The sequence below is a fragment of the Lepidochelys olivacea genome (assembly GCF_965140295.1).
Source record: "Lepidochelys olivacea isolate rLepOli2 genome assembly, chromosome: 2".
Lineage (NCBI taxonomy): Eukaryota > Metazoa > Chordata > Testudines > Cheloniidae > Lepidochelys > Lepidochelys olivacea.
The window spans coordinates 148,723,326-148,749,907 of NC_140412.1; the positions used below are offsets into that span (position 1 = coordinate 148,723,326).

Genomic DNA, 26,582 nt, shown 5'->3' on the forward strand with positions numbered 1-26,582 from the left:
GTACCCTGGAACATGGGGCATAGTCCCTGGGGAAGGAAACAGAAATCTGACTACACTACATTCAGAACTACGCACAGCGAAGTAAAGAGAAAAACAAAAGAAGACTAGCTACAAATGAAAGAAAGGGCTTTGTTACCCAAAACTACAATCGCAGAAGAGGGAAGAGGGATTCTGACTTCAACCATTCGATGGTACGAGGAAACTGAGAGGGCGTCACTCCGCACAGCCTCATATAACTTTGCCTGACCCTGTGGCTACGGACATTGCTCATGCAGGTTAATGGACACTGCTACAGAAATTTTCTGGCTCCGACACAGAGCACGCATGCACACCCACGTTTGGAATACATATAGTTTGGCATGGCCAAACTTACTGACCATCTGAGACGCATAAGACAATCTTCATAAGTTCGAGAGTCAGGGTGCACCTGCTAGGGCTTGGGCCTTCAGCCTCACACGAGGTGCCTGCCAGGACTCAGATCTTCAGCCCCACGGTAGGCACCTGCTAGGTCTCGGGCCTTCAGCCCTGCTCCTGCTGAAGCTCCAGCAGGTGCACCTGACAGGCCTGAAGCCCTGAGCCCAGGTAGGCATGCCCCACAGGGCTGAAACCCCTGAGACGGCCCTCCCCACTGGGCAGAAAGTCTGGAGGTGACACGTGGCAGGGGCACATCGGTTGGCCCCCGCCCAGATTTTTCCCAGGGTTTGTTGGCCCTGCTCAGTCACATGGTGCCACCAGGCCCCCTCCCTGCATGGCAGTTGCTGGAGCCGGCAAGCTTGGAGCTGCGGCCGTGGGGAGAGACAATGAAAAAGAGCAAGGAGCTGCAAGGAGAGCTACTCCTTTTGCTGCTGCTTCTCCCCACAGAGCTAAAGCAGCAGCCCCTCCCTGCAGCTCCCAGGTCTTTGTTGTTGCCTCTCCATAAGGAGCTACCACCTGGGAGTTCAAGGGAGAGGCCACTGAGGGTAAGGGGGGGGTGTGCCTGGAGGGCATGATTCAAGCTGTTGGGGGGAGCAAACCTGTAAATTGTGCCCCCCACTCTCAGCAGGCACCAGTCATTTCTGGCAGAAGCCTCTAGCTCCACCACAGGCTAGGAGGTGGAGAAGCCACCCCCGCCACAGGCTGGGAGGTGGAAAAGCCACACACTCTTCCCTCCCCCACAGACTGGTAGGTGGAGAATGTGAGCTACTTTAACTGTGGAAGAGCCACAGTTTGGCCACCCTTGACATATGGAGAGCATCACTTGAAGAACAGTACCTTACTCCTTCAGTAGTCCCACTAAAGTCAATGAATTAACTGAATTCATTGGATCAATGAATAAAGGTTAATAAAGGTATCAGCATTTAACTGAAAAGTACAAATAAACCCCCTGGCACTCATCGCCTGTTTACTGTAGCTTTCAAGGTAATAAAAACCTCAGCTAAGGATTTTAAATAAGTATTGTGAAAGCCGTTCCTTAATTTGGATTGCATGGTACAATAGACTTAAAAATGGGTCATAAATTATGGTGTTCATAAGTAGTGCCCTAACATTATGAAACTTCACACAGTCTAACTTTTTATGCCTTCTGAATTTTCTTTGTAGTTTTTGTTTAGTTTTTCTTCATACATTTTTAAACAGGAGGTCTGAAAGTCAGTTCTGGCAGTCCTACTTTTCATACTGACTAATTTCTTAAAATTGAATATTTACACAAATATCAGTAGAAAATTGGATCCTGAGACATAACTAGAGCTAGCCAAGACGCAGTTTCTATCCTGTGAACATATTTGAGTTTTTACAGTTTTGTTTGTTCTGAATAGGGTAAAAAGTCGAACTCTAAATTTTTGCTGGACTGAAATTTTGAAATATAGTCCCTGGAATTCCTGGCTCCCTGTATGGCAGGCTCTCTTGGACTTCATCTCTGTTTGCCAGCCAGGCAGGCTGGCAAACCCACCGTATACAGTGTGCCTTGTTTGTTGAATGTTTTAACAAAATCAACACAGACAGAAAGCTGTTCAGTCAGAAAATTTTGACAAGCTCTAGTGAGAGCAAATGACAGTCAGGACCCAATATTAAATTTCTTAAAGGACCCATTTTTAAACTAATTACTGGGTTTACTTGAACATTCTCAGAAAGTTAGTTCAGAACTCCAAGAGTAAATGTGGTAATTTTGGAAAACACAGACACATCCATATAATGAAGTTAAACCTTTAACAATTAAACAGATGAACCATGAGCTCCTCCCTAGTTAATGTTTGTTAGAATCCTAACCTGTGTGTGTGTTTTTTGCAACCTTAAGGGACTCCAAATCAAAAGTCACATTTGAAATCTTGTACTTCTAATTAGAAATAATACTCCAAGATTACAGGAACTGCAAAACTGGTAAAAAAAAAAATTTCTACTTTGTTTATTTTGTGTATTTTACAGCACTTTTTATATGTACAGTTTTACTGTTTACCCTCTATGATTAGAGTTCCTTGAAGAGAACAAGTTAAACAGAAATTATTCAGGATAAGTTATTTAACGTGTATTCTATCTAAACTGGAATTGTTCTAAATTAGTTCACTTAAATTTAAGCTGACAGTGACTATTTTTACATATAGAAAGATACACACAAGTACATACACACAGTGAGCACATGTGTATGTGTGTATATCTCTATATATAAAAATAGATCATGGGAGACTTTAACTTTCCAGATATAGACTGGAGGACGAGTGCTAGTAATAATAATAGGGCTCAGATTTTCCTAGATGTGATAGCTGATGGATTCCTTCATCAAGTAGTTGCTGAACTCACTAGAGGGGATGCCATTTTAGATTTAGTTTTTGGTGAGTAGTGAGGACCTCATAGAAGAAATAGTTGTACGGGATAATCTTGGCTCAAGTGATCATGAGCTAATTCAGTTCAAACTGAACAGAAGGATTAACAAAAATAAATCTGCAGCTAGGGTTTTTGATTTCAAAAGGGCTGACTTTCAAAAATTAAGGAAATTAGTTAGGGAAGTGGATTGGACTGAAGAATTTATGGATCTAAAGGTAGAGAAGGCCTGGGATTATTTTAAATCAAAACTGCAGAAGCTATCAGAAGCCTGCATCCCAAGAAAGGGGAAAAAAATCATAGGCAGGAGTTGTAGACCAAGCTGGATGAGCAAGCATCTCAGAGAAGTGATTAAGAAAAAGCAGAAAGCATACAGAGAGTGGAAGATGGGAGGGATCAGCAAGGAAAGCTACCTTATTGAGGTCAGAACATGTACGGATAAAGTGAGACAGGCTAAAAGTCAAGTAGAGTTGGACCTTGCAAAGGGAATTAAAACCAATAGTAAAAGGTTCTATAGCCATATAAATAAGAAGAAAACAAAGAAAGAGGAAGTGGGACCACTAAACACTGAGGATGGAGTGGAGGTCAAGGATAATCTAGGCATGGCCCAATATTTAAACAAATACTTTGCCTCGGTCTTTAATAAGGCTAAAGAGGCTCTTAGGGATAATGGTAGCATGACAAATGGGACTGAGGATATGGAGGTAGAAATTACCATATCTGAGGTAGAAGCAAAACTCAAACAGCTTAATGGGATTAAAATCGGGGGGCCCAGATAATCTTCATCCAAGAATATTAAAGGAATTGGCACATGAAATTGCAAGCCCATTAGCAAGAATTTTTAATGAATCTGTAAACTCAGGGGTTGTACTGTATGATTGGAAAATTGCTAACATAGTTCCTATTTTTAAGAAAGGGAAAAAAAAGTGATCCGGGTAACTATAGGCCTGTTAGTTTGACATCTGTAGTATGCAAGGTCTTAGAAAAGATTTTGAAGGAGAAGGTAGTTAAGGACATTGAAGTCAATGGTAAATGGGACAAAATACAACATGGTTTTACAAAAGGTAGATCGTGCCAAACCAACCTGACCTCCTTCTTTGAAAAAGACAAAGGAAACGCAGTGGATCTAATTTACCTGGATTTTAGTAAGGCGTTTGATACCGTGCCACGTGGGGAATTATTCGTTAAATTGGAAAAGATGGGGATCAATAGGAAAATTGAAAGGTGGATAAGGAATTGGTTAAAGGGGAGACTACAATGGGTCATACTGAAAGGTGAACTGTTAGGCTGGAGGGAGGTGACCAGTGGAATTCCTCAAGGATCGGTTTTGGGACCAATCTTATTTAATCTTTGTTATTACTGACCTCGGCACAAAAAGTGGGAGTGTGCTAATAAAGTTTGTGGATGATACAAAGCTGGGAGGTATTGCCAATTTAGAGAAGGACAGGGATATCATACAGGAGGATCTGGATGACCTTGCAAACTGGAGTAATAGTAATAGGATGAAATTTAATAGTGAGAAGTGTAAGGTCATGCATTTAGGGATTAATAACAAGAATTTTAGTTATAAGCTGGGGACGCAGCAATTAGAAGTAACAGAGGAGGAGAAGGACCTTGGAGTATTGGTTGATCATAGGATGACTATGAGCTGCCAATGTGATATGGCTGTGAAAAAAGCTAATGCGGTCTTGGGATGCATCAGGAGAGGTATTTCCAGTAGGGATAAGGAGGTTTTAGTACCGTTATACAAGGCACTGGTGAGACCTCACCTGGAATATTGTGTGCAGTTCTGGTCTCCCATGTTTAAGAAGGATGAATTCAAACTGGAACAGGTACAGAGAAGGGCTCCTAGGATGATCCGAGGAATGGAAAACTTGTCTTATGAAAGGCGACTCAAGGAGCTTGGCTTGTTTAGCCTAACTAAAAGAAGGTTATGGGGAGATATGATTGCTCTCTATAAATATATCAGAGGGATAAATACCGGAGAGGGAGAGGAATTATTTAAGCTCAGTACCAATGTGGACACAAGAACAAATGGATATAAACTGGCCACCAGGAAGTTTAGACTTGAAATTAGACAAGGTTTCTAACCATCAGAGCAGTGAAATTTTGGAATAGCCTTCCAAGGGAAGCAGTGGGGGCAAAAGATCTATCTGGTTTTAAGATTAAACTCAATAAGTTTATGGAGGAGATGGTATGATGGGATAACATGGTTTTGGTAATTAAATATTCATGTAAATAGGCCCAATGGCCTGTGATGGGATATTAGATGGGGTGGGATCTGAGTTACCCAGGAAAGAATTTTTCTGTAGTATCTGGCTGGTGAATCTTGCCCATATGCTCAGGGTTTAGCTGATTGCCATATTTGGGGTTGGGAAGGAATTTTCCTCCAGGGCAGATTGAAAGAAGCCTTGGAGGTTTTTCGCCTTCCTCTGTAGCATAGGGCACTGGTCACTTGCTGGAGGATTCTCTGCTCCTTGAAATCTTTAAACCACGATTTGAGGACTTCAATAGCTCAGACATAGGTGAGAGGTTTTTCGCAGGAGTGGGTGGGTAAAATTCTGTGGCCTGCGTTGTGCAGGATGTCAGACTAGATGATCATAATGATCCCTTCTGACCTTAGTATCTATGAATCTATATATAAATAAAATGAACAGTTTAACATCATCCCCATAGTACTGTAGATGTAAATAGCAGCAAGGTCAGCAATAAACCTATATTCAGACATAAGCAGAGTTCAGAGCTTTATGAACTCACCTCAATCACTGCACCAACACCTGCTGGAATTAGCACCAATAAGCTTGTTTGTTCATCCAAAAGGAAAAGAAATATTACCACGGTACTGAAGCATCGCCAAAGCACTGGATAAGAAAACAGAAATGAGTGTTAGTATAATTTAGAGATTAAAGGAATAAGTGATACTTGGTGAAAGAATGTTACAGTTAAACTATTGTAAGATAAAGATAGGAAGAAGAATGACAACAAGCTATAGGAGCTGCTTCCCCAGATAAAGCTTCTTGTGAGACTACAGAAGATTATAGGAGAAGTGATGTGACAATAGAATTATGATTTTAAATAGCAAGAATTTGTTGAGAACTAACAACCTGATCAGTGGGATTCAGAGTAAACAAAGTAGAAAAAAAAAAAAAAAAAAGCATAAGGAGTGAAATATTCTTGAATCAAAAACTTGTAATAAGAAAATTATTTCCATAATGGAATATTGGTATCAGCAGTACTTTAAGATAGTATTAAATATATGGTTGTGATTCTTGTTAAGAAGAAAACCTCAGACAATAAAACTTTCTAGCAAATGAACATTTCAAAATTTAGCCTGTGAAAACTGCCATGAAATCCTTGAACAAAATGCATTTGATGGTATTTGATAAAATAAGACACTTAGCATGTTTGTAATTTCTCAGGTTCTGTTAAACTTTGCAATTATATATAGCACCATTTCCTGCCTGATGATTTTTATATTAGAGAAGAGGGGAAAGGCATACGGAAAAGAACTGGACACTAAATAAAAATGCTAAGCAAACAGATGAGTGTTTTTCAAGAACATTTGAGTGCCAAATAGTAAGTGCAGTACCATTTAAATGCTAAACACAGCACAGACATTCCTTCTTCCCTCCTGGGAAAAGAAATTTTTCCAAGAGGATTCTCATGTCTTCCGGTTCTAATTTCCTTCAAATAGTGTAACTGTAAGTAGTATTTAAAACGTACATCTTTAAATGCCCAACCATTCTGTCTAACTACAGAGATGCTGGAACAGAGAAGACACTTTGAAAACTGCATTACTTTAGTACCAAGAAACCAAAACTATGCAGTGTCACTCAGAATCCTTCCACTTTGGTTTTACGCACGTATACAGGTAGCAGCTAGCAAATATTCTCACGTTAACCTGCAACTCTAATCCTTGAAATTCATTAGTGTGACGTTGCACCCCATAATTCTTTATAGAAATATGCTTATGAGTGTAAATATGACATAACTGGAATATGTTTTATGCTACTGTGGTGGGGCAGTGCCCCATTCCCTGAGAAGAAGGGCTGAACCAGGCCAGAGAGGCTGCACAGACCCGCAGCAGCCAAGCAGAGAAGGCCCGGGGAGAGCCGATCAGGGCAGGGGAAGAGGTAGCCAATTAGGCCCAGCCTAAGCCCTATATAAAGGCTGTCTAGCAAAGGGCAGGGTAGTCTCTCCCTGGTGGTCAAGGGAGCAGGACTGGCTCCTGAGCTGAACGGTAGCACCTTGGACAGAGCAGTGCTAGGGAAGGGCAGAAGGAGCTGGGGAGCTCTGGCCAAGGAAAACCCCAGGCTGCAGGCCTAGCTACCAAGGGCCAGGCAGGTGCATAGGGCTGAAGGGGAAGCATGGCCTGATCCAGGCTGCGGCTGGCCTCTGCGACAAAGGGACTAGACTCTGAGGCTGCAGCCGGCCACTACATCAGGTGCAGATGGTGGACTGCTGATAACACCAAATCCCCAGAAGGTGGTGATACCAGAGCAGTGGGCACTGCTGGAGGGCAGTGTCCTGAAGAGGACGCTATGAGCTGGGAGCAAAGCAGGTCAAGATGCCAACCGAGGGTGAGAGACGGACGGGACACCACTGGGAGAGAGTGCTCTGCATGAACTGAGCTAATTCCTGGACTGAACAGTAGGAGGTGCTGCGGTGGTGAGATATGCCATATAATATATCTTTGCAAAGGTTATGTTCTTCTACATGTATTCATCCTAGTCATATGCATGTATCATTTTTATATCTGAAGTTGAGGGTTGGCTCTATGCTTGTATTTAAAGTGTTTGCTGTAGGAAACACCTAAGGCAAATCTGGTCAACATAGTGTAAAGGGGTTATTCAAGTAATTGGGAGTACTTGGCTAACGATGGACTTTGATAGATGCCAATCCACATCTCTGCTTTCCTGGGAACATTCAAACTAGCATGTGGACAATGGTGTTGGCCTGTTAAAAAAAAAAAAAAAAAAAGCATGCATGGACATGTGACTTGCCCATGTGACTCCAAAACTCCATCTTCTAGACTATTTCCAGTGGTAGAAGAGGACAGGACAAGGAGTAATGGTTTCAAGTTGCAGTGGGGGAGGTTTAGGTTGGACATTAGGAAAAACTTTTTCACTAGGAGGGTGGTGAAACACTGGAATGTGTTACCTAGGGAGGTGGTGGAATCTCCTTCCTTAGAAGTTTTTAAAGTCAGGCTTGACAAAGCCCTGGCTGGGGTGATTTAATTGGAGATTGGTCCTGCTTTGAGCAGGGGGTTGGACTAGATGACCTCCTGGAGGTCCCTTCCAACCCTGATATTCTATGTAATTCTACCCAGGAGGAGAGAGGGCTTTCCACCCACGAGAGAGACTATAGAAGCCTCTTGGAAACCTCCCCATTTTGTCCTCAGCTGGCTCAAGAGAGAGCCTCTCCACCCCAAAGGATGCTTGAAAGAAACTGGAACAAAGGACAGTAACTACAGGGGTGTGAGTGATTGCTGGACCCAGACTAGAGGAAAGGTAGTCTGTCAAAGAAGCTTATTTGAACATCTGAGGGTGAGATTTACCTACATTTAGTTTCCTGCTGCATTAGGCTTAGACTTGCATGTTTTATTTTATTTTGTTTGGTAATTTACTTTTTCTATCTGTTATTACTTGGAACCACTTAAATCCAACTTTTTGTATTTAATATCACTTCAACCCAGAGTAAGAATTAATACCTGGGAGGAGAGGGGGGGTCAAACAGCTGTGCATATCTCTCTATCGGTGTTAGAGGGAGAACAATTTGAGTTTACCCTGCAAGTTTATACAGAGTAAAACAGATTTATTTGGGGGTTGGACCCCATTGGGACCTGGGTACCTGAGTGCTGGAGACAGGAGCGCTTCTTAAACTGTTTTCAGTTAAGCCTGTAGCTTGTGGGGGACATGGTTGAGACTTGATCTGTGTTTGCAGCAGGCAAGCATGTCTGGCTCAAACAGGCACAGTACCGAAGTCCCAAGCTGGCAGGGAAAACTGGCTCAGAGGTAGTCTAGGCACATCAGGTGGCAGTTCCAAAAGGGGTTTCTGTGATCCAACCAGTCACAACTGGATCATCATTGTGAATGTGTAGTATCACGTAAAACTCGAGCGCAGTAAACTGTGTGCACATGTCAGAGAACACTTCCAGTTCTTAGAAAGAATAGAAGAAGATTTTCGCACAAGAACAAAATGACAACTTGCATATCTCAAATACAACAATTTTAATTCCTTTCTCATAACCACCAACCTAATCAGAGATGTGGAATGATGTACCCAATAAAAATTGATCTCCGCAGCAGGGTAAGCATTATCACTGTGCCTAATGCATCAAGATTAGAACCTGCCTGTCTAAAGTTTTCTGCTAAATAACTGAATACTGATTAAATCACTGCACGATAATCATACAAAAACGGTTTTCATTTTGCCACATCTCCTAAAGCACGTCAGATATTCATGTGCTCTAATATATGAGTAAACAACAAGATCAATACACACCCTCTTTACCTCATATGTGCCATACCTGCTTTTGTAGACATTCCAGTCATGCTTTTCTTTTTCTTCCAGAAGCTGATGTCATTTTTGAATGCAAGGAAATCAAAAAGAAGCTGCAAATATGAAGATACGCACCATTAATTTGATTGAAACCTGCACTAATTCCGGCACGTCAATTGAGTAAAAACATAATGTAAGTTGATGATTTCATTAAATAAAAGTGAGCTAGTCTATATACAGAAAGGAAAAGCTAAGAGATGTGAACCCTGTTGTTAAGACCCAAGTTCCACAAAACACTGCAAGGAAGAGCTAAGTAGGGAATCCATGGACTGACAAAACCAAAGCTTCATGTTACAAGAAGACAAAGGGAGCCAGGGACCCCATGCATCTTTATTATTTATTAAGTAGACTGCATATTCAGAAGACAATGATGTCAAGATAACTAACCCACAACAGCACTGAACCAATGAAAGGATGACAGCATCCAATTTTAAATCTCGACAAGATTGGAAGAGGTGTTTTCCTATTACTTCATGAAAGTAGGAAGGAAAAGAGTACAAAAACTCTGGAGTGAGCCTGCAGCAGCACTCTGCTACCTTCTCAACTTCAACAGCACTCAACACAACTCATCCTGTTCACCTTTGAGCACAAACTGCCACAGACAGCTAAAAAAGCAAAGAACAGCCACACAGCAGTAGCAAAAAGCAACCTTCCAGTCCAGTTGACATCATCAAGACTTCAATTTTCAATACAATATGAAAATAGTTAGAGAACTGCCAAGGGATTAGATTTTAAAACCTTGTGAAATGATTTTATTGGAATATTGAAATTTTATTGTAACACATTGGTAGCTTCTCCTATTAATTACCACTTTGTATTCTTGGTAAGGAAACAGGCTGAATATTGGTAAACAAATATAATGGGATTTAAAATTCTTAATAATTATTAGTTGGCCTGTATTAAGGCAACTCCTTAAATGGCTTTTTTAAAAATGTTTAAATACTTTGATTTCAGAGGATTTAGTTAAGACTACTTGCATTGATCATTCATAAACCGTTATCCTTAATAAACCAAACAGGACTTACCTGCCCCTAAAATTATTTTGCTAATATATAAACAGTTTAGGTGTATCTATGATATACTAAGACTGGACTCAATTTTGGAAAATAATACTTTGGTCTTAACTTACATAGAGAAAATGTCCTGTTAAATGCAGGCCCACGCACAAAGATATAACCTCTGTTAAAAACTTTCCACAGAGGTGCACACAGAAGAGACTGTAACAGAAGTAATCATTTATATTCTGTTTTGTGTTGTCTAACGTTTTCTTTTCCTTCAAACCTCTTGCATTATTAATGGTTGATTTTGCTTGGATTTAGTGATGTCTCTGAAGTATATAAAAGAGCCCTTGTGACAAGAACAGTGGGAGTCACATCCCTGAATTGGCAGAAAGAGAAACAATTGGGAAGAGAGAGCCTACCACTTCTTGTTTCTCTAGATATTTTCAGTAATTTTGGAGATAATTACTTGGCTCTCAGCAATTTGAAATACTTTTTTCCACCCCAAATACCTAGAACCTCAGAGGCAATGGCTGAAACTTCAATGAAGACATTATTGATCACCTCAGCATAATGTATTTTCATCCCTCTGCTGAACAAAACTGATAGAAACATTATAGGTTGACTTCCCATGGAGGGATAAATCAATGATTAAGAGTCTAGGTACATGAACGCTTTTTTTTCTTCCCCACTGTATACACCAGTCTGAACAGAGTTTGTCAGTCAAAATAAGCAGGCAATCCTCTTTCAGGAATTTCAGCCAAAATACTTAATATACCTGTAGAAGCAATTTGGCCTCAAGAATGTATTTTAGTTAAGAGATTAAGGCAGAGAGCCAACTCTCACTGTTTGCCATAACTTTGGGGGGGGGAAACAAAAATACAAGAATCTCTTTAAAGACTGAACAGTATTCAACCACTTTGTCACACTTTAAGACAAACAATTTGAGTATAACTAACTGTGCTAGCTGGAGACTCCTGCCGTAACAATATTGTTTCCATGGATGACGAAAGTTTAGGGTGAATCTGAACAATTTCGTCCCAACAACTATTCTTGAAGCTAGAACTTATGAAACCGTCCACAATCCAGAATAAATATGATCACAAAGCCTTGAATGCTATGGAAGCAAAAACCCATAAAAAAAAAAAAGGGAAAGACGACTGGGGACATGCAACATTAGGGAGTTTGTCTTGTACATGGTTTCATGGTTTGCATTTGTTCATGCACTTTGTTTTGTCTTGCTTTTTAAGGTTTTGGTGTGGTAGTGGTAGCTGGCATGTACGGCAATGGGTTAATTTTGTACTTTTCTAAAAAAATGTTTCTAAAGCAAGCTTTTTATTTTATCAAGGAAGTTTATCATACCATGTGTATTTCTGATAATAAATGGAAACACATGATCAGGGACAACTGTGAATTTATATGCAAACACTATTCTTAAATACAGTTAGATTCATCGATCACTTTCTTACATCACACCATATTATGAATCAACCCCCTGCTCTCTCATTTGATAAGCAGTCAGGTCATTCTTAAGTATATTGCTTGTGGGGGTAGGGAAATTGATTGCCATATTATCAGCCCCTCCCTCCCAAGCACATTCATAAAGGCACTACTCCCCCTCTTCTATTGGCCCATGCAAGTCATTAATATGGGAGCACAAAGCATCCCTGACTTCCGCTGCATGTGCATCCAGCTGTGACAGGTGCTCTTTCTGGATGACTGTACCAATTCAGCAGTCCATCACTGCCATGCTTCCATTCGGGGGGAAAGAGACTCACCTCTGGCATCAAAAAGATTGTGAAAAGCACAGTAATGCAGATAGCATTGATGATATGGCATCTAAATGGGTCTGTAGACATCTCTAATGGGATTTCAATCTGCCAAAAGCACATTCAACAATCATTCTACACCTGCAGAGAATGTAATTATACTTTCATTTGTCAGGGCCTCTGATATCGGTGCGGTTTCATAAGCCAAAGCAAAAGGGGGTACACAGGGTCCCCAAAAATAACTGTGGAGACAGTAACTCCGTTTATGACAATGTCATTTGGTGCAAATAGTGCCCCAGCTTGTTAATGAATTTGGACTCCCAATCCGTGAAAAACCCTGGCATCATGAAAAAACTGTTACCTACCTTTCGTAACTTGTTCTTTGAGATGTGTTGCTCATGCCCATTCCAGTCTAGGTGCATGCAAGCCCATGTGCACAGTCATCGGAGATTTTTGCCTTAGCGGTATCTGTAGGGTCAGCTATGGTCAAGCTCTGGAGTGTCGCGCTTATGCGGCAGTATATCAGGTGCCACCAGCCCTACACCCTCTCGGTGTAGACAACTCCAACAGAGGGGCAGGAGGGTAGGTAATGGAATGGACATAAGGAACACATCTCGAAGAACAACAGTTACGAAAGGTAGATACGTTTTTTTCTTAGAGTGCTTGCTCATGTAGGTTACTCACAAGCAGTATCAATGGAGGTGGGTTTGGAGTTCACAGTCTTGCAGCTTACAGCCCTGCTCTGCCAAAGCCAGCATCATCCCGAGCTTGCTGGGTAAGCGCATAATGAGATGAGAACATCTGGACGGTACCTGCGCCAGGAAGGCAGCTAATGACACCTGCGCCCTAGTCCAGTGGGGGCACCTTTGCCAACTCATAACAGTAGTGGATGTAGGCTGTGATCCACAACGATATCCTCTAGGCAGACACTGGGCAACCCTTCTGTGACACCCTGACACCCCAATATTCACTACTGTGATGTAATTAGGCTATGCCTTTGTGATGTTACACCCCATATTCTTCATGGAAGTAGTTATATGAATATGGCATAACTAAGATCTCTTTTATGCAACATGGGTATGTGAGATATCACTGAAAAGGTTATGATCTACTGAATGTGTTTATCTAATTTGCATGCATGTATCATTTCTGTAACTTAAGTTATGAGTATATAACAATTATAACTGCGTGTACACTTGGGGGAACGCCACCAGACCGTAGGCAATCAGCCTCAATAGGCCATTACGAAAAATAGTAAGACTCGGAAGATACTAATCTCCTGCCTTCCTGAGAAGCTCCCGGGGTTGCTGCTTTGACCCCCATCTTGGGGTTTCAATGTTTTTCCATTAAGAGGGGGTGGGAAGTCAGACTGGGAAACAAAAGATTCCTGCTTTATGTAAATTCTATTTAAGGCTAGGAACTCAATCAGGACTCTTCTCCATTGCCTCCCCATCCAAGAAGGAAACAAATGGCAGGGGCTGAGTCCAGGCTGAGACAAAAATCCTGTCTGTAAAGAGAAATAACTAGAACTCTAAGCTACAGAAACTCTGCAACCTGCCTAAAACATTTAGGATGAGAAATTATATTTTGTAACCTGTTTCTTGAGTGCATTAAGCTTAGTTTGTGTGTTTTGTTTTATTTGCTCAGTGATCTGCTTTGTTCTGTTTGCTATCCCTTATGATCACTTAACATTTATGTTCTGTAGTTAAATGTTTTTTGTTTTTGTTTTTTTGTTTTGTTTTGTTTTTTTACAAATTCCAGTTTGTACAATTCATACGGGGGGAGTACAGGGGGACAGAGAAAGGCACATCTCTCCCCACCTTGAGGGAGAAGGCAAAGTCAATATTATTTTGTGTTTACACTCCAAAGGTGGCGTGCACGTGAGTGCTGAGTAAATCCCTGAGCTCAATCTTCCTACACAGAGCTGATTTCAGTCTGTATCTGCTGCAGGGTGTGGCTGTGTGTGTGTGTATTAGAGAAGGCTTGAGGGCCTGGTACAGCTAGGACAGGGTAAGGAAACCCAGGCTGGTGGAATGAGTGGAACCAGTGAGGCTCCAGCACGAGATGGAATCCCAGATGGGGGGTGGAGGGGGTGGGTCTAACCCAGCACATCTTTATAAGGTGTCATTCTAAAAGTCTTGATCTGCTAGATATTAATAGCTCGTTTGATTATATGTGCTATCATTGCATGTGAAGTTATGAAGTTTGGCTATGTATGTGTTACTGAAGCATGTCATGAGGTTGAAAACACCCACAAGCAGCCTTTCAGCTATGACACTAAAAAGGCCAAACAATGCTAATGGCTTATTGTGGAAATGCACACGAGCACAAGGATTACCCCAGGAACTGTGTACAATAGAAACCTCTCAGAGATAGCACTACAAAATGGGAACTGTTTGACACTGGTCACAGCAAAAGAGTTTTCTAGCAAGTGGGGAGAAGACATAAAAGGGGACAAATGACATCATGGGGGTAACCCACTCTCCCGACAACAACACACCTGGAAACGCCTGTGTATGAAAACCTGCGAAAGCGCAGGTAACTTGTGCCTTAAGAATCTGCCAGCCTGTTTATCACTCAGGGTGAGAATTTGTTAATTTAAATCCCACCTATCTAGTGTGTTAAGCTCAGTTTGCAAATTCTGTTTATTTACTATGGTAATCTGCTTTGATCTGTTGGCTATCCCTTATAATCACTTAAATCTACCTCTTGTACTTAATATTTAACTTGTTTTTTGTTTTAAACCCAGTTTGTGAAATACATAATGCAGGGGGAGGGAGCTGTGCATCTCTCTCTCCACATTGAGCAAGAGGGCGAACTGCAATTAAGTTACACTGTAAAGTTCTCTGAGCAGTGCAAGACAATACAATTTTGGGTTTACTCTCCCAAGGGTGAGTGCACTTGAACGCTGGGCAATTCCTTAGCTGAGCCCTCCCATGCAGAGGTGATCTCAGCATGTGTGTGAATATAGCTGCAGCTGGGTGTCTCTCTACCTGTGTGAGAGCCTATCACAGCAGCACAAAGTAAGGGGCACCTAGGCTGGTGGGACAGGCAGGCTCAGTGGTATCTCAGTTCCAAGTGGCACCCCAGGGGAACCCATCACACCTTCACTCTGTCTGCGACAGCAATGAATAAGTGCCCTGACTTAAGGATCTGTGTAGAAAGCCAGCATCCGTATGATGTCTAGGATATGCAGCCTGTGTTTGTCATCCGTCACATGAGGCTTGGGACAGAAGACCAGTAAGTAAATGTCTTGCCCAGTATGAAACTGGGAAACAACCTTGGGCAGGAAAGCCGGGAGCAGGCACAACTGGACTTTGTCCTTCTATAAGACAAACGGTGGCTCCGAGGTGAGCGCCCTGATCTCGGATACTCTGTAGGCTGAAGTTATAGCAACTAACAAACAAACATTCCAGGAGAGAAGCAGGAGGAAGCAGAAAGCCAAGGGTTCGAAGGGGGGGAACCATGAGCTTTGACAGCATAAGATTCAGGTCCCACGGGGCAAATGGGTCCCAGCCATGCGAGTAGAAGCACTCCAGACCTTTCAAGAACTGCGCCATCATAGGATGGATGAAGACCATCCTGCCTTGAAATGGAAGGTGGAACGCCGAAATGGTCGCCAGTTGGACCTTGATCAAAGAGAGTAACATGCCCTGGAGCTTAAGGTGCAGCAGATAGTCTAGGACGTCCTGCAGCAGGGCCTCTTCAGCCCAAATGTGTCAAGCTGAGGCCCAACACATGAACCGCTTCTACTTCACAGCTACAGCAGGGTTGCTGCCAAAAGATTCAGTAGCATGCTGAACCAGTGTTGGTGAGGCCACACTGGGGTTATGAGGATGACGTTCGCTTTGTCTTGCTTCCAGACCTTGTGGATCAATGGTACCAGTGGAAAGCGTTAGCGTTCAATGGTTAGCGTTCCCGACCGTGGAATCAAGAAGGCGTCTGACAGGAAGCCCTTGTCCCTGCCCTGCAGAGAACAGAACATGTGGCACTTTCTGTTCTGCCTGGACACGAACAGGTCCACCTGGGGAGTCCCCCACCTGTGGAAGACTAGTCTGATCATCTCTGGATGGAGCAACCATTTGTGGCAAGATGAGAAGGTCCTGCTGAGGTGATCTGCCAAGATGTTTTTGGTTCCAGTCAGGTGCGTGGCTACTTTACGAAGTACTTTGAAGTACTTTACTTTACATGGCACACACAAAAGTCCCAGAGGCTGAGAGCTTCCCAACACAGGGCCGAAAACCTGGCACTCTCCTGCCTGTTGATATACGTTGTGGTGTCCATCAGGGCCTGCACCACCTTGCCTCTTAGGGGGGGCAAGAAAGCCTGGCAGGTCAGGTGAACCGCTCCAAGATCCCTGGTTTCAGAGTGGTAGCCGTGTTAGTCTGTATCAGCAAAAACAACGAGGAGTACTTGTGGCCCCTTAGAGATTAACAAATGTATCTGGGCATAAGCTTTCGTGAGCTAAAACCCATTTCATCAGATGCATGGAGTGGAAAATACAGTACATGAAAAGATGGGAGATGTCTTACCAAGTGGGGAGTCAGTGCTAATGAGACAATTCAATTAAAGTGGAAGTGGGCTATTATCAACAGGAAGAAAAATCACTTTTGTAGTGGTAATGAGGCCAATTTTTTTTCTTGAAGAATTGCCACTTTTAAGTCTGTTATTGAGTGTCCATGGAGATTGAAGTGTTCTCCAACTGGTTTTTGAATAATTCTTGATGTCTGATTTGTGTCCATTTACTCTTTTGTGTAGAGATGGTCCAGTCTGACCAATGTACATGGCAGAGCATTGCTGGCACACGATGGCATATATCACATGCCACCATCGCCGACTGTGTGGGTTCCAGTGCCCAGTCCTACTGCTGGGGCTTGGGCGTTGGACTGAACTGGCCCTCCATGCCAGAGGAATCACCTTCCAGTGACCATGAGGGGCCGCTGACACCTGGGTTTGTTTACTGGTTGTGGCTACCGGCGACCAGCAACCGACGCGGGAGACTGGTGTCAGTGCCAGGGAGACTAGTGCCGAGATGGGGAATGCTCATCAGTGCTGAGATGGGGAACACACTGAGTCAGTGGTCAGGACTGATGTCAAGAGGAAGACGGACGGGAGGATGACCGGTGCTGGGAACAGCATAGGGAGTAATCAGGTGAGCGATACTGAAAGGATCTGGATGCTAGTCTGGGCAACTGATAATGAATCTCAGACCTGTCCCAGGATCCTCAGCACAGTGGAGAGGAATGTCGCCTCCTCTCCAGTGACCAGCGGTTTTCCCCTGCCCCTTGAGGGGTCTTGGCAGCTGACCTGCCCTCTTGGGGAGCCTTAGCAGAGTCCTGCGGCACCAGAGTCGTCATGGGAGCATGTGGAAACCTGTGCTCTTTCTGCACCTGGGAGGACGACGGTGCCGGCAGGGGCGTGGGACCCATACCTTTCCCAGGAGTCCGTGATGGAACTTTGAGGGCACTAGAGGCTCCAAGCGGGGAGGCAGGAGGATGTGTGGCTCCGGAGTAGGCTGGCGGCCAGGCACAGGTTTCTTGGCCAATGACCCTTGGGCCTTTTTGCTTGGAGCCGGGCAGCTGGGCCTTTTTGCTTTCTTTTTCAGCACCAGCAACGGCAACTGGTGCCGGCAGTGTGCTGAGCACGGAGGCCAAGGCACTTGGTGCAGCCTGTCTGGATGGCTCGGAAGCTGGGCGAAGGGCAGACTCCATCAGGAGGGCCCTGAGACAAATATCCCACTCCTTTTAGGTTCTAGGCCAAAAGTTCTTACAGATCCAGCACCCATCCTTAGCATGTGATTCCCCCAAGCAATCAGGACAACTGCTATGGGGGTTGCTAACAGGCATAGGCCTGTTGCAATCTGAGCAGAGTTTTAACTCAGGAGACCGGGACATGCCCTGCCTGGGGTGAAGTCCCCACTGGGACTCAAACTACTACCAACAACTACACTACACAAAAACTATTTACAAAAGGCCCTAAGGCACAAAGCTTGTAGGAGAAAAAAATGCTAGCCCTTGCTAGACAAGAAAAAGCACTCCAACTAACCACCCCGGGCAGTAAGAAGGAACTGAGAGGGCGTAGGGCCGGCAGCACCTGATATAGCGCCACATGAACACGGCACTCCAGAGGGCGCCACAGCTGGTCCAATGGATACCGCTAAGGCAAAAATCTCTGACAACCACGCAAGTGGGCGTGCACACACCTAGAATGGAATCAATATGAGCAAGCCCTCAAAGAATTTACCCAGTGTAATCTACATTGACATTCATAAATCGACCTCTGTGGTCCACGAGGCATTGAATAACAATGGAATACTTCAGTTTATGTACTCATGTGCCCTTTGAGGAGCGCAAACTATAGGCACTAGTCCCATCAATGGCCCTCGTGCATTTCGGAAACTGCATTCTCTAACAGCCAGCAATTACTTCAGGAATATCTTTTATACTTGGCCCTCAGGGTAAAACCACACACATCTGAATGCTTCAGAAGCCTCCATCCCCACTGTACCCACAGTCTACTTTCCAACCCCAGGCTGGTTGGCAATCTGGGGTAGCCAGCTTCCAGAGTGCTCTAGGAACCCGTGTCTCAACTGGCACGACCACCCTCATGCACTTGTCTTTAGGGAAGGTCAGGAGAGGCTGCTCGCAAAATTCCAGAAACGTATCTTTCTTCATGTGAAAGTTCTGAACCTGCTACTGGTCATCCCAGATCTGCAAAATGATTTGGTCTCACCAATCTGAGCTTGTGGCCGTGCTCTAGAAGTCCCAGAAGGGGGTATCCGTGGCTATCCCAAGAGTCATGAGCGGCAGCAGCCAGTTCAAGTCTGCCATGTCTGTGTCCTGCTCCATCAGAAGTTCTCTCAGGCACCTTTGATGGGTCAGAAAATACTGCTGAAATGTCCATCATCTCACGGAATTTCTGCCCATTTCTTGAAACAGCGAGAGAAATTCTTAAAGTGGCACATCTCCTTGGTATTGCCGGCTCCGGTTGCTGAGAGCATACAGACAAAAACAATGGCTTGGCAAGATGTTTGCAGAATTGTCAAGCTTCCTGTAACATGCAGGGTGGATCCCACACTGCACCACAGTCAAAGGGCTACAGAGACCATGTTTTGGGAAAGCGCTATTAAGTCTGGGATGTGGTTGGTTGAAATCTGGTCTGTGTGATACAGTGTGGATGCCAGAGCCCTGGGTTCAAGCCCAGGTTAGAATATTATTTACTTAGGGTTGATAATCAACGTAGATCAGTGGTTCCCAAACTTGTTCCGCCGCTTGTGCAGGGAAAGCCCCTGGCGGGCCGGGACAGTTTGTTTACCTGCTGCGTCCGCAGATTCGGCCGACCACCGCTCCTAGTGGCCGCGGTTCACTGCTCCAGGCCAATAGGAGCTGCTGGAAGCAGCGGCCAGTACTTCCCTGCTTTGAGCAGCTCCCATTGGCCTGCAGCAGTGAACCGTGGCCACTGGGAGCAGCGATCGGCCGAACCTGCGGACGCAGCAGGTAAACAAACTGGCCCGGCCCGCCAGGGGCTTTCCCTGCACAAGTGGCGGAACAAGTTTGGGAACCACTGATGTAGATGCTTAAACCCTGGGTTCTCTAATCTAGGGTTCACTGACCTGAGTCCCATTAAATCTGGGCTTACATTTCAGTGCAGACAAACCCTTATGGGCCACTTTCTTCAGCAGCTGCTGAGCAGCAAAGGGGAGGAGTAGCAGCAGTGTGGTAGCCTGAAGTGCCATGCAGGAAATTTGACCATCTATATACCAGGTTTATAGAGTGGACAGACTAGCCACCAAAGGCTTGGGAAGACGAGGTGGAGATTCTTCCAGAGTGCTGCTGGAGACCTGCTTGTTGTGAGAGCCATTGCCCCAAGACTCGAAGTAGTACTGGCCTGAGTGGACTCTGGTCAGTCCCAGGAGGACAGGCAATATGAGGGGCACACTCACTGCACATTTCTGCTGCTGAAGGAATATGGGCAAATGAATAATAAGGGCATTTTCCTCAATGTTTTGTTCCATTAAGAGTTGAAGTCATCTGCTTGGAGATAAGTACCTTGCTGGAAGCAACAAGGTGCAGGTGCTTCTTGGGTAAGGTAATGATCTCAGATGACTGGTCACTACATCAAAATGGAATAGTAGAAGGAACCCCATTAGCCCATACTGTTAAATGGGTAGGTGCAGAAAGAATTTTACTATTGGTGAATTAGTTCATACAATCACATGAGAGACAGAACAGTGTTTGAGCAGAAGAAAAAGCATGACCTCCTGCTGAAGGCCTGATGACAGTTTTATGAATTTGTAAGGTTTGTTGCTGAGCCACGAAACAATAAATAGACTAATAGAGAATTCTGAGTGTGCGCACACATTTCTCTAGCAAGGACATAAACCATTCTTGGAGAACACAAATCTCCCACTGCTTGAAGGGCAAGACAGTATTAACACAAAATAGTCCAGATTCTCTGCTTCATTTCCCTCCCTTTTCTCTGATGTGGCCATTTTTTGTCTAAACTCCCCAGCTGAGGACTCTCCTGGCATAGAGGAACTAAGTCAGTATAACCAGCCCCTAAATGCCCTTGTAACAATGACATAAGGTGTCTCAGTGGCATAAAGAATGACACCCAGAGACTGTGTGCTCTGGCAATTTCCAACTGGCAGACAGCGCCCTTGACAGTGGTACCATCTGGCAAGTTTAGAGCAGACCATGGCTATTTAGACTCCACTAGGGACATCGTTTGTGCAGAATCAGTGAGGGAATCAGAACTGTAATCTGTTCGACAGTTGCGTTCCGTCCTTGCTGCTAGAAAATCTCAAAGCAGAAAATCTGAGCCAGCATTCATATGCAATGCTTTTCAGGTTTTCGTTTAACTCAGGTTAAATAAAGAAATTGACACTACATTATTTCACTTAAGAGTTAAATATTTTTACATGTCAATTAAGAAGGTTACATTTTCTATAAAAGTTGATAATTTATAAACTAATAATTCTTTTCAGGAGATAAAAATTTTATTTCTCACAATCAGACAAGTATCAATTGTATCTATAACCCTTCACTAATTTCTGATTACAGTCTACATTAATTTTTAAACCAATATGTATATTCAAAAGCAGATCAAGTTGCTGTTTTGTTATGAGGATGGGTGATCAATGAACAGTTGAATTCTTATTTGCAAACTGGCCGGCAGCCAGCGCTGAAAATTGAAGCCATTAACCTTTCCGTTATCCACTGGTGCAGTGTGAACAACAAACAACTCAGGTAAGAGGACAGCCAGTCACACAAGGAAATGTAGTAATTCTCTTTCTGGGAAGGACTGGACTGGGGGTGGGGGGGACACCCCTAATTTTTAAATTGGATTTAGGAGTAGAAATCCGTTTTTCTGGCTTAAATTTCAGAACATATTGCATAAATGTTCCCTTGCAGAACATAACGTTTTGCTATTGAATTTTCTATTTGTATTTATGAAGGAAAAATCGGCATAGCATAGCACATGTATTGACATTAATATTTCCAAAAACAATTACTGGTAATTTAGAGAAATGTGAGGGTCAGTGCTCAAAGTACCTTTACTTTTATTGTTTACTTATACTTAAGTATATACCGCTTAAAAACAGCACGTGATCCACTTACATGGAATGCTGCTACAAAGAATGTCAAAGCCAAAAAGTACAGGTTAGTATCCACAAAAATTCCTTTTACTTCATCTGCATCCTTTTCTGAAAAGCCTGGAAGAAAGAGTAGATAAAATGTGAAAAGTACCAAAAAATTAGCATTACCGCTATTAGTATAGTAGATTCAAGTATAAAGGAAGCCCTTTTTAAGTGGCACAAGTTTTAATAATAATAATAAAATAAAAATAATAAAAACTGGATGCTGGCTTTGCTTACAAAAATCAGGTTTTGTATGTTTTACCTAAAAACATTCTGAGCTAGTAATTTATAAGGTATTGATCTTGACCAGTCACTAAATTTGGTTCTACAAGAGTTTGTCTAGCCTTTAAAATCAGCTCCAAAACGAATGAGGAAAGGGGAACTAAGGGGAACTAACATTTTATACACCTAAAAAAACCCAATCAATTAACAGCAGGATACAACTGTCTGTAATGGGCCACTCTCTTACCACTTCAAAAGTTATTTTTCCTCCCTTGGTATCCTGCTGTTAATTGATTCCTCTCATTAGACTGACATCACACTTGGTAAAGCAACCCCCATCCTTTCACGTATTTATACCTGCTTCTGTATTTTCATTTCATACATCTGATGAAGTGGGGTTTAGCCCACGAAAGCTTATGCCCAAAGAAATCTGTTAGTCTCAAAGGTGCCACAAGGACTCCACATTTTTGCTGATAAGAGACTAACACGGCTACCACTCAAACCATTTTATATACCTATATGCCACGAAGCATTTGCTGACTGTAATGAGGTGTCATTAATCGGGAAGGCAACCCTTCCCAGAATTGTTGCCTGAAGAATACTCAGAGATTCCAAGGCAGAAAGGACCGTTGTACTCATCTAGTCTGACCTCTTGTATAACACAGGCCACAGAACTTCCCCAAAATAATTCCTAGAACATAGCTTTTAGAAAAACATCCGATCTTGATTTTAAAATGGTCACTGATGGAGAATCCTAGCGTATACCTGCACAAAGTAAGTCCTGGTAAGATTTTAAATCCTCTGGGTGGGGAGACAAGGAATCTGGGATTACGGAGTTGTCCAGGAAAGGAGAGGATGGGACTGCTGGAACCCCTAGCATTACTTGGGGTAGAGGTTACTCCTTTGGCAAAGGCTGCCCCAAGAAGAGGTGTCTCAAGAGGACAGACCTCCTCTTGCATCTGTAACAGAGGCCACTCTTGGGGCTGGTACATCTCAGGATCAAGGGAATTGCCCCCAGGACTGGAGCAGAAATCTAGACTTCTTCAAGTGGGGTACTCCCTGCAGGTCTCAAGGTGATCACTGTGAGCGAGAGTATGGCATAGGGGGTCAATACATTGAGGATGCCAAGGATCTGCGCTTACTGTAAGAACAGCTGTGCTCTCAGTGCAGACGCTTTCCCTTTGCTGCCCATTGGAAGATCTTTGGGACTTTTTGCCAAGGCAAAGACCAACAGGAGGAATCCATATTAGAGTCAGAAGAACCCTCTCAGAAGTCCTTGGGCACTGTTAGTGGCCACTCCGGCGGGACCACAGAATAGTCCAATTTATCCATAGTCCAATGAGAGAAGGGCAAAGTTGGTATCAAGGATGGGACTGTTGTCAGTACCAGAAAATCTTCAGTGACAGTACCAAAGAGCACAACAGAGTTGTTGTGGGTTTCAAAGGGCACTTGTGTTAACAGAAATTAATGGTGACTAAACAGAGGACAGATGGCACCAAGGACAAAGGGCATATCGGTGCTGCCCGACAGCCATCTACACCAAGGAAGGTGCCTGTGGTTTCACTGGTACCGAGGGCATCGACAGTAAGCGGCCTCAACCCCGAGTTTGTAGAATTTGAGGGGCCTGAAATAGTTGGCAGCGCCGATAGTACACCCGCCTTCTGAGTAAGCGGGGATGCTGGTAGACAGGCAGAATAAGTCTGTTGTTACCATGTAGGCTTGTGGGATTGTTGATATCAAAAAGCAGTGTCACCATAGATACCAGACTCAATGGTTGACCACCAGGTGGGCCCCAAGTCAGTGGTACAGTACTGGGAATCTCCAGCCTTGATGTGGATTGACAGTTTGGCTGTACCTTGGATCTTGTGGATGTTGGGAAGCTATCTTCGACAAAGAGAACACCTCTCTCCTCAATTTCGAACATTCCTGATCTGTTTTGTGGGTCTCTTCTGGGGTACCTCAGAGAGCACAGATCGACCCCTTCCTCCTCGTGGGGAGAGTCAGAGTCCAGGGGTCTGTCTACCAGTGTTGATGCAGAAGGTGGCTGGCTGAGGACTGCCAGTCCTGCTAGCGGAAGAGGGTCTTGGTGCTAGTTTAAGCTTCATAGCCTGTTCCAACAAAAGCTGCTTCAGGCAAAGGTCTCTTGCAATATGTGTTCTCACAACAGATTATAAATTCTCCTTAATGTGACTTTCACCTACACACAGCAAGTGTAGGAGTCTACTGTTGGGAATAGAAAGTCCACCTAATACACAACGTTTGAAGGCCTGGTCAACGCTGCATGCCCTACAGTGCTGAGCTCCAGAAATTACTATAAAGACTAACTATATTCTACTACAGATACTATTAAAAGAACTCTTTACAGGAGAAGTCCCAGTGACACAAGTGTGGTGCAGAGAGAAAAAGCCATGAGAAGACTCGCCCGGGGGAGCTCCAACTAAGGCTACTGGTGGTATGAAGGGACTGAGGGGGATTACGGTATGTCACCCTTATATTGCTTCAGAAGGGGCTACGAGGCAACAGGGTGGATGCGCCGTTCCAATAGGTACCACGGTGGGGAAAAGTCTCCAATTCTGATGCCCTCAGCACAAACGCACCTGAGTGAAATACCCATCTGCAACCACTCAAAGAACGTCTTGTAGGTATAACCTACATTGCTTAGTGGACTATAACCCTCAAAAGTGACTCTGAAAAGGACTTAAGAAATGATGGTGGATAACCAACTGAACATGTACTCCCAGCTCTAGCTAGAAGGGCTAAAGATCAGACAAACAAATATTGAGGAAGGACATGGTATCATCCCAGCATATGGCTCTCGTGAGACTACTGTATCTAGCATCAATTTAAATGGAATGATGAAAAACTGGAAAGAGTTTAGAGAAAAGCCACAAGAATGATCCAGAATCTGAGAAACAGGGCTTACAGTGAGAAATTTTAAGAAGGCCAATTGATCTAGCTTATTCAAAAGGTTAAAAGATGACAGTATATAAATACCAACACAGGGACAAGACACTGATACTAGAAGGTTCTTTAACCAAGCAGAAAAAGTCATAAAGAGATCCAATGGAAAGAAGCTGAAGTCAGCAAAGTTCAAACTGAAAATAAAATGCACATTTTTAACTGTGAGGATAATCAACGGATTACCGAGGTTTGTGGTAAATTCTCCATCATTCGGAGTCTTTAAATTAAGACTGGATGTGTTTAGAAAGATTAAACTACGAGTTACTGAGCTAGATGCAGGAATTACTTGGTGAAATTCTATGCTCTGTTTTATACAGATTAGACTAGATCATAATGTTCCTTTCTGACCTTAATCCATGTCTTTCCTTTATCCTGTATTTTCAGGAAAGGAGTTTTCTTATTAAACAGGATTTAAAGTTTCCAGTACTAGAGAGCCCTTTCTTAAAGAGATTTTTTTTTTAAATAAGGGAACTTGGAATGTTGTGAGACGATTGTACAGGGAAATTCCTGTGTCTTCCTTTCCCATTTAATAACTAAATTTAATGGGTAAGAGCCATCACATCCTCTCAAGATAGATGTGTGGGATTTTAAAACGTTTCATACATATTTGTCCTGTTTCAACAAATCTATTGGAGTTGAAATATAAGATCATAATAGTAGTACTGGGCACCAGTGAAAATAAACTCCTAAATTTTGTTATCTTGAGATCTCTGAACTATGAGGAATGTATCAGATACTGATTCAGATTTTGTTTTTGGATACTTCAACTGTTATTTTTAAGAGATTGGAAAAAGCTTGTGAAGAATTCACTCCTTCCCTGTTGGCCCTTTTATGCTGCCGTTGTAGTGCAGAAGATTTTTTTACAGCCCAGATCTGGCTTGGGAAACTCCAGCCTGCTGCAGGTTTTGCACAAGGCAATTTATGCTGCCTATTATGCCTCTGCCACATGAGCCAGGATTGGAGGCATGAAGAGACACAGAACTTCCACCCATATGCAGCTGGGGACAGGATACCTAAGATACCCAGGGGACCACAACTGCAGCCCAGAATCAGGAATGTGAGAAGGTGGCTTCAATGTACCTTAGTCCTTCCTCTCCCAGGACGTGAGTTTTGTGCAGCGCCTTTAAAAGACAAGTGTAATATCTAACTCCCTGACTCTCCCTTTCATGAAAGCATAGATTTAGCATGCCTGGAATCTTGTGACTCTGTACAAATTTGCACAGTTACTCTTCGAGAAAGCATGTAAGTTTAGATGCTTTTTTCACAAATTATTTGTAATAAAAAATTGTCTCAAGTGCAATGTTCAACTGCATTGTTAAGAGATAACTTGGAACCAGCTGAGCAGAAAACAGCAGAGAGGCTAACAGAGGGAGTTTGCCTGGGATCTGTCTGAGAGGAGGTACACTAAGGGCTGCATTAGGGAGCCTGTGTTGGTGAGTATCTAAGTCTCTGTTGTGGAGACAGTTTCACAGTTTGACCGTCTGCTTCATTGGTTGTTTGTTTGAAAAGTGTGAATTAGGAGTGCTTTGTTCCAGGTGAGCCTTGAGTGAGCCTGACTGTTATAAAAAGCCAGTCAGCTGTGAACCACCTGAGCAGCAAAGAGCAGAGAGGCTAACAGAAGGAGTTTGCTTGGGGAGA

The 26,582-nt window shown here is 43.4% G+C and overlaps 1 protein-coding gene and 1 long non-coding RNA gene across 3 annotated transcripts in view; one reads left to right on the forward strand and one right to left on the reverse strand.

Annotated features, from left to right (window-relative positions):
- Positions 1-26,582, reverse strand: part of CLPTM1L (CLPTM1 like) — a 113,118-nt gene that overhangs the window by 49,635 nt on the left and 36,901 nt on the right. For both annotated transcript variants that reach the window (XM_084621800.1, XM_084621799.1), the window contains exons 7-9: positions 21,742-21,836; positions 9,323-9,407; positions 5,551-5,654 (exon numbers count right to left, since the gene is read on the reverse strand). In XM_084621800.1, coding sequence (XP_084477926.1) covers positions 5,551-5,654; positions 9,323-9,407; positions 21,742-21,836 — 284 coding nt within the window. The remainder of the gene's footprint in view (positions 1-5,550; positions 5,655-9,322; positions 9,408-21,741; positions 21,837-26,582) is intronic.
- On the forward strand, positions 2,271-8,333 carry LOC311517191. Its single transcript, XR_014710633.1, has 3 exons — positions 2,271-2,355; positions 7,276-7,461; positions 8,123-8,333. It is a non-coding gene; the product is annotated as an uncharacterized lncRNA (long non-coding RNA).